Source organism: Procambarus clarkii, chromosome 17 (assembly GCF_040958095.1).
Source record: "Procambarus clarkii isolate CNS0578487 chromosome 17, FALCON_Pclarkii_2.0, whole genome shotgun sequence".
Classification (NCBI taxonomy): domain Eukaryota; kingdom Metazoa; phylum Arthropoda; class Malacostraca; order Decapoda; family Cambaridae; genus Procambarus; species Procambarus clarkii.
The window spans coordinates 14,443,034-14,459,247 of NC_091166.1; the positions used below are offsets into that span (position 1 = coordinate 14,443,034).

A 16,214-nucleotide genomic window follows, 5' to 3' on the forward strand; every position below is an offset into this window, starting at 1 on the left:
AATCACTCTTACTCCCAATCACTCTTACTCTCAATCACTCTTACTCCCAATCACTCTTACTCTCAATCACTCTTACTCCCAATCACTCTTACTCTCAATCACTCTTACTCTCAATCACTTTTACTCTCAATCACTCTTACTCTCAATCACTCTTACTCTCACTAACTCTCAATCTCTCTTACTCTCACTCTAACTCTCAATCACTCTTACGCACTATTACTCACTCTTTCTCTCAGTCATCCTTACTCACTCTCATACTCACTCTTACTCTGTCACTCTTACTCTCTGTCACTCTTACTCTCTGTCACTCTTACTCTCTGTCACTCTTACTCTGTCACTCTTACTCTCTGTCACTCTTACTCTCTGTCACTCTTACTCTCTATCACTCTTACTCTGTCATTCATACTCTGTCACTCTTACTCACTCTCAGTCACCCTTACCCATTCATACTCACTCTCTCACTCTTACTCTCATACTCTTACTCTCAATTACTCTTACTCTCAATCACTCTTACTCCCAATCACTCCTACTCCCAATCACTCCTACTCTCAATCACTCCTACTCTCATTCTTACTCTTACTCTTACTCCCAATCACTCTTACTCTCAATCACTCTTAATCTCATTCTTACTCTTACTCTCACTCTTACTCTTACTCCCAATCACTCTTACTCCTAATCACTCTTACTCTCAATCACTCTTACTCTCAATCACTCTTACTCTCAATCACTCTTACTCTCATTCTTACTCTTACTCACTCTTACTCTCAATCACTCTTATTCTCATTCTTACTCCTACTCTCACTCTAACTCCTACTCCCAATCACTCTTACTCCCAATCACTCTTACTGTCAATCACTCTTACTCCCATTCACTCTTACTCTCAATCACTCTTACTCTCAATCACTCTTACTCTCAATCACTCTTACTCTCAATCACTCTTACTCTCACTAACTCTCAATCACTCTTACTCTCACTCTAACTCTCAATCACTCTTACTCTCATACTCACCCTTACTCTCAATCACTTTACTCATTCTGTCACCCTTACTCTCACTCTTACTCACTCTGTCACTCTTACTCTCAGTCACTCTTACTTATACTCACTCTTACTCACACTTACACACTCTCTGGCACTCTCACTCACCTTCAGTCACTCTTACTCACTCTTACCCACTCTCGCTCACTCTTACTCACTCTAGTTAATAAGAACATGCCAATATAAGACAACAAAATGTTTTCAGATTCTTTCTCACCACTTTCCAGCAACTTTTATAATTTATATAAATTATCTTAGGGAATAATACATAAATTATATATTTAAACATGATATTAGTGTTTAGTGGAATGCATAAGGAGTCAAATTGTGTTAAAAAGAGCGATTTTTAGAAAATTTGGAAAACTACTTTTTTCTGTTCATATTATAACTAAATGGATTTTAAAGGTTTCACTCAGCCAATATATATCATTCACAATTTATTAATGAATTTTACAAAAAAACACCATAAATTTTATATTTAAACTTGTAAAAACTATTTGTTTTACATTTGGAAGAAAATAATTGTAGAAAAACAATTTATAATTAAACCTTTGTGTTCGGATTTTTTGAGTAAAAGTTTCTCAAAGGCTCTCCTGCACCATTCTCAATGCAAATCATTCCCACACCTATGGGAAGAGATAGGCGAACGTTGTGTAGATGATTTGTGTTTGCTGGGATAGTGACTCTGTAACAATCAATCCATGGTCATATAGTGTTAGAAGTATACTGAAATGGCCATATACTATCATGAGCCAGGTTGCCATAGAAAAGAGCAAAGTAGTGGAGTTGGTATCTGATAATAACTTTAATGCCATAATCCCGATCTTTTCTCAAGATGCTTCCCAAGTTATGGCCCCATTAATGGGTACAAGACTCTATGCGATGTGTGCGACTTATGCAATCACAAAAAATCCATACATTATTGATTTTGACATTCACATGGCAGCTTTAGGGGTGACCTGGATGAGGATTCTGTTTGAAAACCCAACTCAGCCTAGGCCTGAGTTTGTGCGATTGCGTATTGCACACATAGAAGCAACAGCAACATCGGGGTATCTCCACCGACCAAGTTTTAAGAAATATTGGCAAGTGCTTATCAATGACACGGCCCAAGCACTCATGACAGAGAGTTTTGAAAGAAATTTTGGGGAAAAACCCATAAAATGTGAGTCACTAATTAAACCTATGTTTATACTTTACTTACATCAACGAAGTGATGAGACTTCTCTAGAGGATAATGTTGTTATCAAAGTTGTGAGGATGATTCTCTTAGAATACATTGGTCGTTGCCTTTCTAAATATAAGAAACAGGAAAAGAATTCCACACCCTTCACTGATTTTTTTGCCAAAACACTTGTTGATGAAAAGCTTAAAGAAGAATGGGTGAAGAACTACATTGCGACCTCAGAAAACCTAACCCTTAAGGATTTTTATACCTTAGAAGAGGTTGAGAAGACAGCCAGAAAACATTTTAAAGACGAGGACATGCAAAATATTAAGGAAAAGTTAATTGAACAGATCCCCATAGCTGTGGATATGAAAAAGGTAGAGAATACAATTTCTCCCACCCTACCCATCAACATTGGTGTTCCTCAGGGCAGCATACTTGGCCCTCTCCTCTTTCTCATCTACATTAATGACCTTCCAAATGCCTCCCAACACCTCAAACCAATTCTATTTGCTGACGACACAACCTTCCAGTCCTGACCCTCTTGCTCTAAATGCCACAGTAAATACTGAGCTAAATAAAGTCCATCTTTGGCTAACTGCCAACAAACTCACCCTTAACATTGACAAAACTTTCTATATTCTGTTTGGCAATAAATCCTCTAGTCATATAAATCTCAAAATAAACAATACCCAAATTTGTAACAAATTAGATGGCAAATTCCTTGGCATTCTCATTGACCACAAGCTGAATTTCCAGGGACACATTCTAAATATATCAAAAAAAGTTTCAAAAACTGTGGGCATTCTTTCTAAGATCAGATATTATGTACCACGCCCTGCCCTGGTGACTCTCTATTACTCCCTTATCTATCCTTATCTCAACTACGGTATCTGTGCTTGGGGTTCTACTACCCAAAATCACTTACGTCCTCTAATTACCCAACACAAAGCTGCTATTAGAACAATATCCAACTCTGGCCCCAGACATCACTCGGTACCCCTACTCAAATCTCTGAATATGTTAGACATTAAGTCACTGCACATTCTCTCATGTGTATTATACATATATAAAACGCTAAACTATAATGCCAATCCTGATCTTAAAAGCTTCATAGAAGGTTGTAACAGAACCCATGAGCACCACACCAGAAATAAATACAGTTTTGATATTCCTAGAGTACGTCTTAATCAAACTAGAAATGCTCTGCAAATCAAGGGGCCCAGAATGTGGAATGACCTTCCCAACCATGTTAAAGACTGTACCTCTCTCAACCAGTTTAAGATAAAAACTAAACACTACCTAATAAATTCCCTGTAATCTACCTCACTCCTCTATTTTCAACCCATGTCTGTTATTTTTTTTTTTAATCAACACTGTTTGTCAACCTATTGTATTTGTTCTGCTTTTTCAGTCATGTTCCCCCTTTTTTTATCTTTATTTGTATTTGTTCTCAACACTTTTTATTCTTTATGCTCAATTAGTATTAAGTTCTAGATATTAATGTTTTTCTTGCCCGAAACGCATTGCGTAATAGTGGCTTTAGGCATTGTATGTACTAGCTCTATCTATATATCAATCCATTAATGTAACATCACTTGTATGTATATACCTTACCTGAATAAACATCTGAATCTGAATCTGAATCAGAAGCTACGGGATGTTTTTCTGGCTGGAGATATATCTTGGTTTTCATTGCGAATTTTTGCTAAAGAAGTTGGTCTAAAGGAAGACGTTATTGACAATATGTTTAATGAACACAACGTGTTTATTTATACTGCACATGCTCTACAGTATAGAGACTCTCGTGAACGGCTAACTTCAAATGTTAGTGATAACGTCCAAGCTTTAGTGACTCAGCGGGTTCACCAGGAGAATTGTCTCAATATTTACAAGGAGTTTGAAAATATAATTGTTCAACATAAAAAGGATTTGTGGTTGCAGGAATATTTATCAACACACAGAGAAATTGTGCGCCCCATGACAAGGTCACAAATCCTAATAGAGGCTTCTGGACGAGGAGTTCAGGTAACAAATGATACCTTTGAAGAAGTGTATAAGAAATACCGACCAAATGTAGGGCTGTTGGGTAATGCTTGTCAATGTCGAAATTGTCCTTTTTACCTGATACCCAGTAAAAGGTATAATCAACACTTACATTTAGCACGTCATTATTCTTCAAATTATCCTCATCATTTGCACTCGGCAGCCTATTTTTGCAGGCATGAAGACATAGCAGATGCTATCTTCTACCAAGAGTCTATTAGTAAGTCTCAATTAGATAATGCTTTCATTGAGGACCTTACATTTTTACTAAATATATATCAAGAAATGGCCCCCTACTGATGATTAATTATTTAATAATTCATCCAGGGCCACCCGATGTGGGTGGGCCAACTCAATTGTTATTATTGCTGTGACCACCTCTGTTGATTTTCCCCTACCTAAGCTTTATTAATTAAACTTGGCTCGTGCCATATTTAAGGTTAGTAGTAGTATCTATCATTCATGCCCTATTGTACTCACTACACAATTTTATGATATTAAATTGGGTGGTACTGTTTTTTTTTATAATATAATTATTGTATTTATGTATGTAGTTAGAAAAATATATTTATTGGAATGGTTGATTTCCTTCATTTTCCCAGAGCATCTTCACACAAACTTTATAGCATATTAACACAAACAAGGTTAAATCTGGCACACACACACACACACACAAACAAACAAACATTAAGGCATTCAAATAAACAATGTTTATTTATTATAAACACTTTAATAATAGTGGATATTCTATTTTCTAGTTCACTCTCTTGTTGGTTGGTGGCATCTTCTGTGTTAACATCTTACGCTCGTTCTTGAGGTACTAGTTCACTCTCTTGTTGGTTGGTGGAAACTTCATTCTTCTGTGTTAACATCTTATTCTCGTTCTTGAGGTAAAACAACTCTTTCTTTTTCTTCCTCCCTTATATATTCTATTTTCTAGTTCACTCTCTTGTTTGGTGGAAACTTCTGGTAGATAACAACATTCTTCTGTGTTAACATCTTATTCTCGTTCTTGAGGTAAATCAACTCTTTCTTTTTCTTCTTCAAGAGTGTTTCCATTCTTTTCAAGTTTTTATTCAACTCAGCTTGTCTCTGCCTAGGGTTAATCTGGGAAAGCATCTTCGTACAACTTTTTCTTGGAAGGGCAGCAAAGCGTGTGTGGTGGGCTGGCTGGATGGCCGTCCGTTAGTAGATGTAGTGAGAGTGGCCATGGATATTTATATATGTGGCTCAGCTAACACAGTGCTTCCGGCAACCAGCTATTAGTCAGAACCGGGACTTTTATGTGGTCCTTATTACTATCTAGCTTATCTAGGCAATTCACAAACACAACGAAAACAACATATGTCCCATACAGTCCTGCCCTTTCGATAACCTACACTGAATACACTGAATAATAATTACCAAGGCAAAATTTAAACAAATAAAAACATGCACACTTTTATTTAATGAAAATTACAGTGGAATTAATATGGAATGAAACATGTCAACCCTTTGTGACCATTGAAAAAAAAATCCTTATTCTTGCATCTTTCATATTGTTAAGCTAAACAATGTCCCAGGTTCTTTCCTAAGTCATGCATTTGAAAATAATTTAGTTTTATTATCTTCTTAGCATGAAATGTTTTAGGATTGTTGTTATGGTAGTTTACATATATTATGTGTTTCTTCATACCCTAAAAAGATCAGAATATTTGCTATGATATATGAATCTTGATGATTCACCCTTGTTTGCTTCATTATGTGTTTGTTAAAATTCCTAACCTCCCATTGAATCCAGTTATATTTATTTTTAACAAGAGAGTTTATAATTGTTACGCCTACATCCATTCCATTTATGTTTCTCCTACATTGCCAATGTATTTTCTCGGGCCAAACCATACTGAGCAACAGCGCTTGCAGTTTGTATTCGACTTCACGTTCAGCCATATATTGGCACATTCGTTCCTTATCCCTATGATTACTATTAATGTAATCTTTATATTCTGTCGTATATAGCTCTTGACTAGCCGATATGAACATAAGAGTAAGGCGGTTTATTTCATTCAACAGACAAGCACAAGTTGAACTACTCTCACCTTCTAAATGAAAATTACACTGTAGATCATTATTGCTGTTTTTATTTGTGGTATAGAAGGTAATACTCTTTGTGGAATCATGGTATCCATTAATCAAATTTTGGGCGAGTAAATGACAAAGATTTGTAATACTATGTAAAACTGGTGGAAATGTATAAATATTACCCCGACGGTATAATACATTTCGAGATTCATTAAAAGATTTATTTATTGTTATTTTGTCTCTAAATGTGTGGATGTTCTTATTTCGGATATCGAAGACTGCCAGATTTTGTAAAACAGGTAATTGGAATAAGATTTGATTATTTCCATAGACCCAGACATATTTTATATCATATTCTGACACCAGAGTTTCTAGACATTCGCTTAAGTTATTTAATTCTTCTTGATTTTGGTTTAATTCTTCATCTGTTATTTCATCTTTGTTCGTTTTTGTATTTATATCTAGATACCTATTAATGCATTTGAAGGGGAAATGAAAGACCGATTTATCTACATAACAATAACCATTAGCCATATTTACTACTGAAGCAGAGGCTTCATATAGGATATGTCGTTTATGGACATATCCATTCGATTCAGAAAAAGTTTGTATATAATTAAAAGCTAATAAAAAACTATTTTCCATTATTATTAAACCTCTATTTTTTTAAAGAAACAAATGTACAGCATATGTTTGATATTCTGTTAAAATAAATTTTTTTATGAATTTATTATAACTAAAAAACAATAGGAAAAAAAGAAAAAAGTAGCAATGGGGTTAATAAGAATTTTAGTTGCTATAATCCTAATTATAGTCGTTATAATAATTATTTATTTACGCGGAAAACGTATCAATGTCAGTAAGGCTATCAGACATGATCCGATTCATGAAACAACATTACAATCCACCATCAGTCCAACAACAACAAAATTCTCTGAAACATTACAAACCACCATCAGTCCAACAACAACAAAATTCTCTGAAACATTACAAACCACCATCAGTCCAACAACAACAACAACAACAACGTCCTCTGAAGTACTTCAAGAAACAACATTACCATCCACCATCAGTTCAACAACAACAACAACAACAACAGAGTCCTCTGAAGAATCTAATATAATCATCTCAAAGTTGGAATCATTATTCTCCCCGTTTATCAGAGATATAAATACCTATAAAGGTCTCGTAATTATTCCTAAACCACCAATTTCGTATAATCCTAAGAATAGAATCGAAAGTGAGAATACAATCATTAGGCCTTTTAATAACTTCCTTTTAAATTACAATAAAATCCACAGATATTTAGATAATAATATTGTCTCAAATAACACAAATTATGTATGGCAAAATTCTAGTTGCGACAAGGGATATTATTCCAAAAATCCAATTATTTTAATATTTCCTTGGAATATTAATGATTTGAAACCTAATGTTTATACAGATCAAAGTGAAATACAAGATGTTAAATTACAAAACCATATAAATGCAGTACGGACCAAATCACATAATAAAAGAAAAAAATTCGACATGGACAAATTGTGGATATCATGTACGCATGCGACAAGTCAAGATATATTTATTCAGGGATTCTCTAAGTATGATTTTCCAATTAAAGAAAATTCATTACCACCATTTGAGGTAATGAAACTTGAACTTCAAGATGGTAATAATGAGGTGGAATGTAAAATGGTGGCTAAGAACATTAATTCCTCAGAAACCTTTGCTAGCATTAAATTTAATATATATGTGGAAATCTCGGAAGAAGAACAAGAAACAGGAGGAAGATCAGGACTCCTCCCTGATATAGTTTCCGATTATGAGTCCAGAAACGTAATATTCGAGAGAATGTAAAATTATGGTATCCTGTATTCAATGCAAGAAATAATTATTTTGAATGCTGAAAAATCAACATTGAATGTCATATTCAAAATAATGTGCGTTTCATTTCATTTCAATAAGATAAAATTAACATTGGACTTCAAAATAGGTATTTTTTTCTCACCCCATAAAAAATGAGTGAAATTGTTAAAACAATCTTGAGTATGGTACATTTCCCTGAGGATGGGACCTCAGGTTTAAGAGAACGTATAAATATAAAAACTTATTTAAACAATGTTTCTGCTAAAGATGATGATGAAACAAGAACAATCATATTACTAAATAAATTGTTTCATTTATTTGATCTATCTGATCGATACATAAAATTAATAACTAAAACATATCCTCTTATTAAAAGTCAATATCAACAAAAGGAAACCATAGCTTTATTAAATAAACAATATGATGAGTGTAATATGGAAAAAAAATTCCTAGAGACTGCGATAGCAGAAAAAGAACGCGAAATACTCGATTTAAATAAACAAGTTGACAAGTTTACAACTGAAATAGAAAAACAAAAAAATATAATAAACAAAATAGAAATTGACAACAATGAATATGAAGAAGAATTGAAAACCCAAGTATTGTATTTAGGTCAATTAAAAGAATGTGAAGATAAAATAGAGGAAAAAGACAAACAAATAAAAGAGTTAGATAATAGAAATATAGAAAAAGACAAACAACTAACAGAAAAAGACAAACAAATAACAGAATTAGGTAATCAAATTAAACAGTTAAATATTCTAATTAATTCAAATAATACTGAAATAAAATCTAAAAACGTTGAACTCAATAAAAACCTACAACTATGTACCACACAATTATCTGAACAAAAACAAGAAATAAATAGAATAAATGAAGAATTAACTCAAAGTCATAGACATATTAATGAAAAACATCAACTAGAAGAAACTTACAAAAATGAACTTGAGAAATGTAACTATGAAAAACATGAACTAGAAAAAACCTATATGAAACAACTTGAGGAACAAAAACAAGCCCATCAACGGCAATATGAGGAGTTATTGTCACTCAAAACAAAAGAACTTGAGAAACATCAACAAGAAGAAGAAACTTATAAACAACTTCAGGACCAAATGCTAAATAAATATAAGGAATTCTTGGTGAATATAAACACAATAAATAATTTTAATAATACATTATTTAATAATTTAAAAAAAATCTATATTATCAAATAATGATATAACTGAATGTTTTTCAAATATATTGTTTATAAATAATAGTTATTCAAGTGAAAAAAATAAACTAATTGAAGAAATAATAATAAAGATTATTGATCATTTTAATACAGAACACAAGAATTATATTCAACAAGAACACACAAATAGAATGGCTAAGTTAAATGACATTATTAACAATGGTAATTATAATAATAATGATCTACAACCTGAAAATATAGCAAATATATTATATACTAACGAGGAAGAAAGAGGGTTATTTAATCATATACTAAATAGTTTCAAAACTAATATTACTGATGAAATAGTAGAAAAACACAAAAAAGAATTAATGCCTTATGTTGATTTAAATGTTGTTTTAAAGCGTCAGTTACAAGAACCAAATTATTTGGCTAAAATGTTAGTAGATGAACTTGCATCTATGGATTTAGTTAAAGAAAAGATAATAGAACAACTTGCGGATTTATACAAATATACCAAAGAAACAAATTATGAAGTTATAAAGGTATATACTTTTATTACAATTATATATACAATTTATCAGAACGAACTTAAAAAAGATTTTAGCATACGAAATATAAAACACTTTTATGTAATTATCTTGCAAGTGATTCACAAATCATATGGTGATACTTCTAAAATATTAGCCATTCAACAAATGCAGGAATCAGAAAATTCGATATTAAAACAAACAAATAAAGAAATGAATTCTAAAATGTTAGTCATGACTTCTGAATTAAAAGAATCGAAAATACATTTGTCGATGATTAATACAATTGACGTTTCTTCAGACTATGATGAAACTCTAGTAGAAAAGTTCACTTCTATTATCAGAACTATTATTAATGAACTCGATGCTTACCTATCAGAGAAGTGCCGAAAAAAGTATTTGTTATTAGCATTCGATCAGATTAAAGTAAAAGAAATATTTTGTAGGAATAGTGTTGCCAAAAATGAAATGAAACAATTATTCTATTCTCTTTCGAATCATATTTCTAAATTTATATTCTGCGCCCAGTTCTATAAAAATCTTGTTACGGTAATAAACGATAAAATTCTTATGCCTTCTATTCAATTAAACCTATATTTTTCACAAAACCTATATGACATCGATACTATGAAAACAGCTTTATTAAACTCCCAAAATATAAAGAAAGCTATTAAAACCCCTTCTGTTTTTCCCATTATATATAATATTAAGGGTTTAACACTGATTGGAGAAAAAATTAACATTAACGACGATGAAATTTACAAAAAACAAATAGTGTCTATTGATAACAAGGATAACAATTTAAAATTACTTACATTATTGAACAGTGATGATATTGAACAAGAAAAGAAATGGTTTATTGAAACACAAATAATAAAGAAGTATTTAAATGTAATCGGCAATGAAATCATTTTAAAAACAATTTCCTCTCAGAAAGTTTCATCACAGGAAACAACAAAAACATCAAAAACATATAAAACAACAGATTCGGGGACAAAACAAAAAGATGCCAAACAATTATCAAAATTAAATACCCAAGACAGACGAAAAAATGAAATATTGACTCTGAAAAAGAATCAAAGAGGAAAACAGTTCATGAATAGGAGAGGAACAGATGGAAAGCAATTGGAAGAGGAAGTTGATATTAATCCAATAAATGACCCCAGTTCATCAGTTGAAGGTAAAGAATGAGGATATTAAACCAATAAATGACACTAGTTCAATAGTGCTAGAAGAAAAGAAGGAGGTTAAAAAGGAAATAGAAGAGGATGTAATAATGCTAGACGAAAAGAAGGATGATAAAAAGGACTTTTTTTGGGGGGGGGGGGATAATAATAAAAAAATTAAAAAAAGGAGTAGCAGGTCGGGGAGTAGGCAAATTAACTCAACTCCAAAAAAAGAGGGAAAAAGAATAGAAAGATTTTAAGAAAACATTCAGCCTTTGATTGTATACTACTTATCCATTAAATTATGTGTTTATGATCTAACAAAATAATCAGAATTAGAATTTAGTAATCGGCCTATATTAATAAAAATATAGAAAATATTAATGAAAATAACTTGTATTGATTCATCAACCTATGGTGGAGGGAGGGGGATGGGATAGTGGTATAAAAGGAGAATTTCTGCCTATTTAAGAGTCACAAACCCTTGCTCTCTCTCCAGCTCCAGTGTCAGGTGTACAGTCTACTGAAATTAAGCAGTTTATCATTCAGTAGGGTAGTGGCGGGCGTCATTACAGTTTAACTATTGATCCATATGCAGTCATCTAGTCCATCAAGAATTACATAACAACAAGCTTCAATAATCAATTCCTTACCAGTTCAGTTTATGAATCAAATCCTAAAAAAAAAACACACACTCTATTTCTTATTGTTATAGTACCTACATTAACTACTTATGTGTGCAATGATCAGGTACAGCCGAAGCTGAAGGAACAAGTCAGAATATACCACTTCCTAAGCCATTTGGAAACATATAAAGAGAGTATAGTGTAAAATGATTGACTTGTAATTATTTGTCTCTTTCAGGTAAATTAACATTTAGAGATTGATTTTTTATTCATTATACTACAGTAAAACACAATTATAATAGTAATTTTAATTTATTGTTATTCGTTCTTTCCTCCCTCTATCCTCCCCCACCCCTTGTTTCCGAACTGATGAAGGGTTTCGAGATAACTACTAACTCTTCTGGGGAAGCAAAAGAACAAGCTGAAAGAGGTCAAGCTGCATCTGTCTTACTTGAGCAAATGTCTTGTTTGGTTGAATGAACGGTAAAAGCAAGGTCATCTTCTTCCTCATTATCGTCCTCATCGTCGTCCTCAGACGCATTCGAAAGTGACAGGTTGATTGACAAACTAAAGGGCTTGGTACTAAATAAGGCCATAAAGAGAAAGATGAAGAAGAAAGAAAAGGCACTAAGGAAGCTTAATTTTAGAAAAATCAAATGGCTATGGTCTTCAGATGGAGATGATGACACCAAGTCAGGAGAGGAATGGGAGAAGCAGGAGAATGTGGAGGAACGTGTCTATGGTCAGGAAACAACAACAGGCACAGGTATGTATTTGTAATTTACTTTACTAATAAGAGGATTAATTTCAGTTGTACGTTATTTATTTTTTTGTGATTAAAAGTTTTTTTTTTTTAATCTGTGAATTCCTATGCTCTGTTAAAATTTATTCAGTAGAGAATATATTAATGTCTTTCTTATTTGCTACTACACAGCTCCACAACTTCCCAAAAAGAGATATCGAAGTGACAGACACTAACTGGAAGATAGAAGTTGTTCAGACCATTTTTTTTTTTTTTTACCGAAGCCATCATGGATAAAATCACACAGACTGGAGAAAAAAATGAGGAATGCCTGTATAGCAGAACCTTGAAACCGGTTTCTGAATGTTGTTGGCTGCATTGTGGTGGCTTATTTCCCCAAGAAAATACTTTTACAAAATAAGCATGAATGGACAGTTCAATCAGAAAATAGTAGTAGTTGTTAGTCACTCTAAATAAATAATTGGGGTAAAAAAAGGTAAAAGAATGAGATACTGAATATATTATATTATTTCCACAAATTAATTTATTTTATTATCCTACCCCAACCCAAATTTTTCCAAAAGGCTCCCAGGCCCCCACCTTTTTCTAGTATTTGGGCAATTTTTAATTCAAATTCACTTTTTTACGTAACTTCTTCAACACAGCAGCCAAAAGCACCCGTGTCGAGCAATAGTGGGATCGCATCCGTGAGTGGGCATCCCGTAGCTGTCATACTCCCCAATTTCATTAACTTTCTGTCGCCCACAAGTTAAGGTAAAGAAGCTGCGCTGAAAAAAAAATTGAAACAATGCTTATTGATGTCACAGAGAGAACATCAATACACCTCAATCAAAAGAATATTGATTAGAAAAAACGATGAACACCACCAACCTCAAGGAGAAGAATACTGATTTAATAAAAAAATTTTGGACCGTTGAAGGTTGAAGTCAACATTTTTAAAAGTGATATTTTAGATAAAGTGTTGAAAACCTTGTGATCAAACTCATGGCGGCGAAGTCCACCTAGTAATGTAATAGCTGGTTGCCCGGAGCAGTACTGTGTCAGTTGAGCCATATATATAAATATTCGTTGCCGCCGACCACTCTCACTCTTATATTACATCCACTGATGGCCAGCTTCGCTGCTCTTCCAAAGAAAAAGTTGTCCGAGATGCTCTCTCCTCAGATGAACCCCAGGATGGAGAATAGGACACAAGATACACTGAAAAAAACCTTGAAACTATGCTGGGAAGAGGAGACACTAATATTGAATATAGAGAAAGAGTTGTTACAAATAATCCACGACATCAAGCTGAACAACACCAACCTCAAGCAGAACAATACCGACATCATCAAGCAGAATGAGACAATACTTTTGAAGACAGACCAAGAGTTGTTACAATTAATCAGCAAAATAATCACCAACATCAAGCAGAACAACACCGACATCAATCAGAACAACACACTATTGAAGATGATAGAGCAAGTTATTAAAAATAATCACTTACCTGAAGCAGAACTACACCGACCTCAAGCAGGAGATTGATGATTTAAAAAATGAAATTAAAGAGTTGGAAGGCTGAAACAACCCGCCTTTCTTTTGAGGAATTGATATGTGCAACCACTTGGAAGTCATATTAATTTATAATGGGACCAAAGAGCCAATGTTATTCAAAACTTCCGCACAGTGACTGACGTGGATACATCACCGACCTGAAGAACATCACCGACCTGAAGAAGAAGAATACAAACCTCTGGCAGGAGATTACTGATTTAAAAAAAAACTATGGAACAGTTGAAGGCTGCCTCATTTCATTTTTAATTCCACTGTAATTTTCACTAAATAAAAGTGTGTATGAATTATAAAATATATTGCTTTATTTTTTTTAATTTTGCCTTTATTATTCTAGTGTACATAGGTAGGGGAATGGGGGCACCTTTTAATTTCACTGTAATTTTTCACTAAATAAAAAGTGAGCCCAGAATGGGAACAGATGTAGTATAATTAAAAAGTAAGATGATAATGTCAGTATGGCTGGCACTAGTTCCGGTGAGTGTCAGTACAAGTTGTCATATGTCGGTATTGTGAAGACTGTCTAGATACGTGAAGGTGGGTTTGGAGTGAATGAGGACGACGCCTTGCACCCACCTCCTCCAAATAGAGGGGAGGGGGGACAGGAGACATTTATAGCTTTTTGGAGACATGATATTTAAGCATGATCTCATTGATATATCAAGTGATTCTTCCATTGAAGTTGGGGAGGAGGAAAACATCTATTTTGGAGCCGAGGAAATAATCATTAAATTTTGTGTGTAAAGTTACTTCACCCGATTATCCCACGCTGGGCTGGATGCCCATTCATCTTTAAAAATTCGTATGTACAAAGTAGTGGGTAATTTTTCTTCATATTTAAAAAAACTACGGATAGTTAATTGGATGAGGGTATACTCACACACAACATATTTGTGTTTTTTCAGGTGGTAACTTAAGTTGTCATCACACCCATTAAACAAAACCAATTCATCATCTTGAAATACTACTTTAATATGGTCTATTTCAATTTTTTCCTGTGATGAGGCCTTCGACATCAAAATCACTTGATAGGTATTTTCAAGCTTGACTCCATTATTTTGTCTCATGAATAATTCTTATTTTATTCCCCACTTTAGTAGTATTTCTTCAAGTTTTATTAACATAATCTTTACAGATTCAATTTCCCATATTTCATTGGGGTTAGTAGGGTTGGGTTCAGTCTTTTCAGATTCAGCTTCCCATATTTCATTGGGGTTCATTGCTTTGCCTGTAGGGTTGGGTTCACTCAGAGTCTTATCATTTTCAAAATTTGCTGTTGTCTCGTTAATATCAGTCATAATGGTGATCTATTTCAAATCTGTGAATGTAAAAAAAAAAAAAAAAAAATATGTTAAGGCATATGTAACTTAACTGATCAATCAACATTTTTATCTAAGATAGTATAAGGTGATGCAGTAGAGTAAGACCAAACAAGACCCTACCTTACCCAAACTAAGTCAATATAATTATATTATCTTATTATATTATAATATTATCAAAGTGGACTCACTAGATACAGCACAGGACTAGGGTTGTAACTGACAGTTGAATTCTTTTATATCTATCTTTTCAATTCTGACTTGAGGAATAGGAGGATGAGGAGGAGGAGGAGGAGGGGGAGGGGTAGGGGTGAGTTAAATCGCCTTCAAGTATATAAAAGCGTTATGCCCAGTATTATTACCTCAGTGTTAAGTGGTCTGATGCAGCATGCATATATCCATAGTGATAACTATTTAATATTATTTAATTGTTGACATATACAACAACTATGGATTCACCATTTTCTATAAATATGTTAATTAATACCCTTGATAACATATACCAAAACAAGATGAAAGAAAAACTTCCAGATACATTTGGAGCATCATTTCAGAAGATGATTTGCTATGCTGAAAACAGTTTAAAGTCTTCGGAATTGTAAGTATCATTATTATAATATGTTAATAATATATATCATATATATATTTTTATAATATCCATACCCCAATAAATTATTACTTCTTATTTTTTTTTTTCTTTTGTTTGTAGGTATGAAAATCTTTTAAAAACATTGAAAGAAAAAAAGAAGATAAAAAGAATAAGTGCAAATGTCCCACATTGAATCCTATCCCCTGAAGACGACCCTGCTATTCTTCATGATATAAAGGTCAACTGCTATGGCTCTGATGACACAATCTACAACAATGATCCTGAAGTTCGAAAAAATGTTCCTCGTGGTGTAACACTCT

General features: G+C 33.1%; 1 protein-coding gene across 1 annotated transcript; it reads left to right on the plus strand.

Annotated features, from left to right (window-relative positions):
• Nucleotides 1–8,607: 8,607 nt before the first annotated feature.
• LOC138365578 (uncharacterized) lies at nucleotides 8,608–11,919 on the plus strand. Its single transcript, XM_069326055.1, has 2 exons — nucleotides 8,608–9,315; nucleotides 11,911–11,919. The coding sequence occupies exons 1-2, from the start codon at nucleotides 8,608–8,610 to the stop codon at nucleotides 11,917–11,919; spliced, it is 717 nt and encodes a 238-aa protein (XP_069182156.1).
• Nucleotides 11,920–16,214: the final 4,295 nt, after the last annotated feature.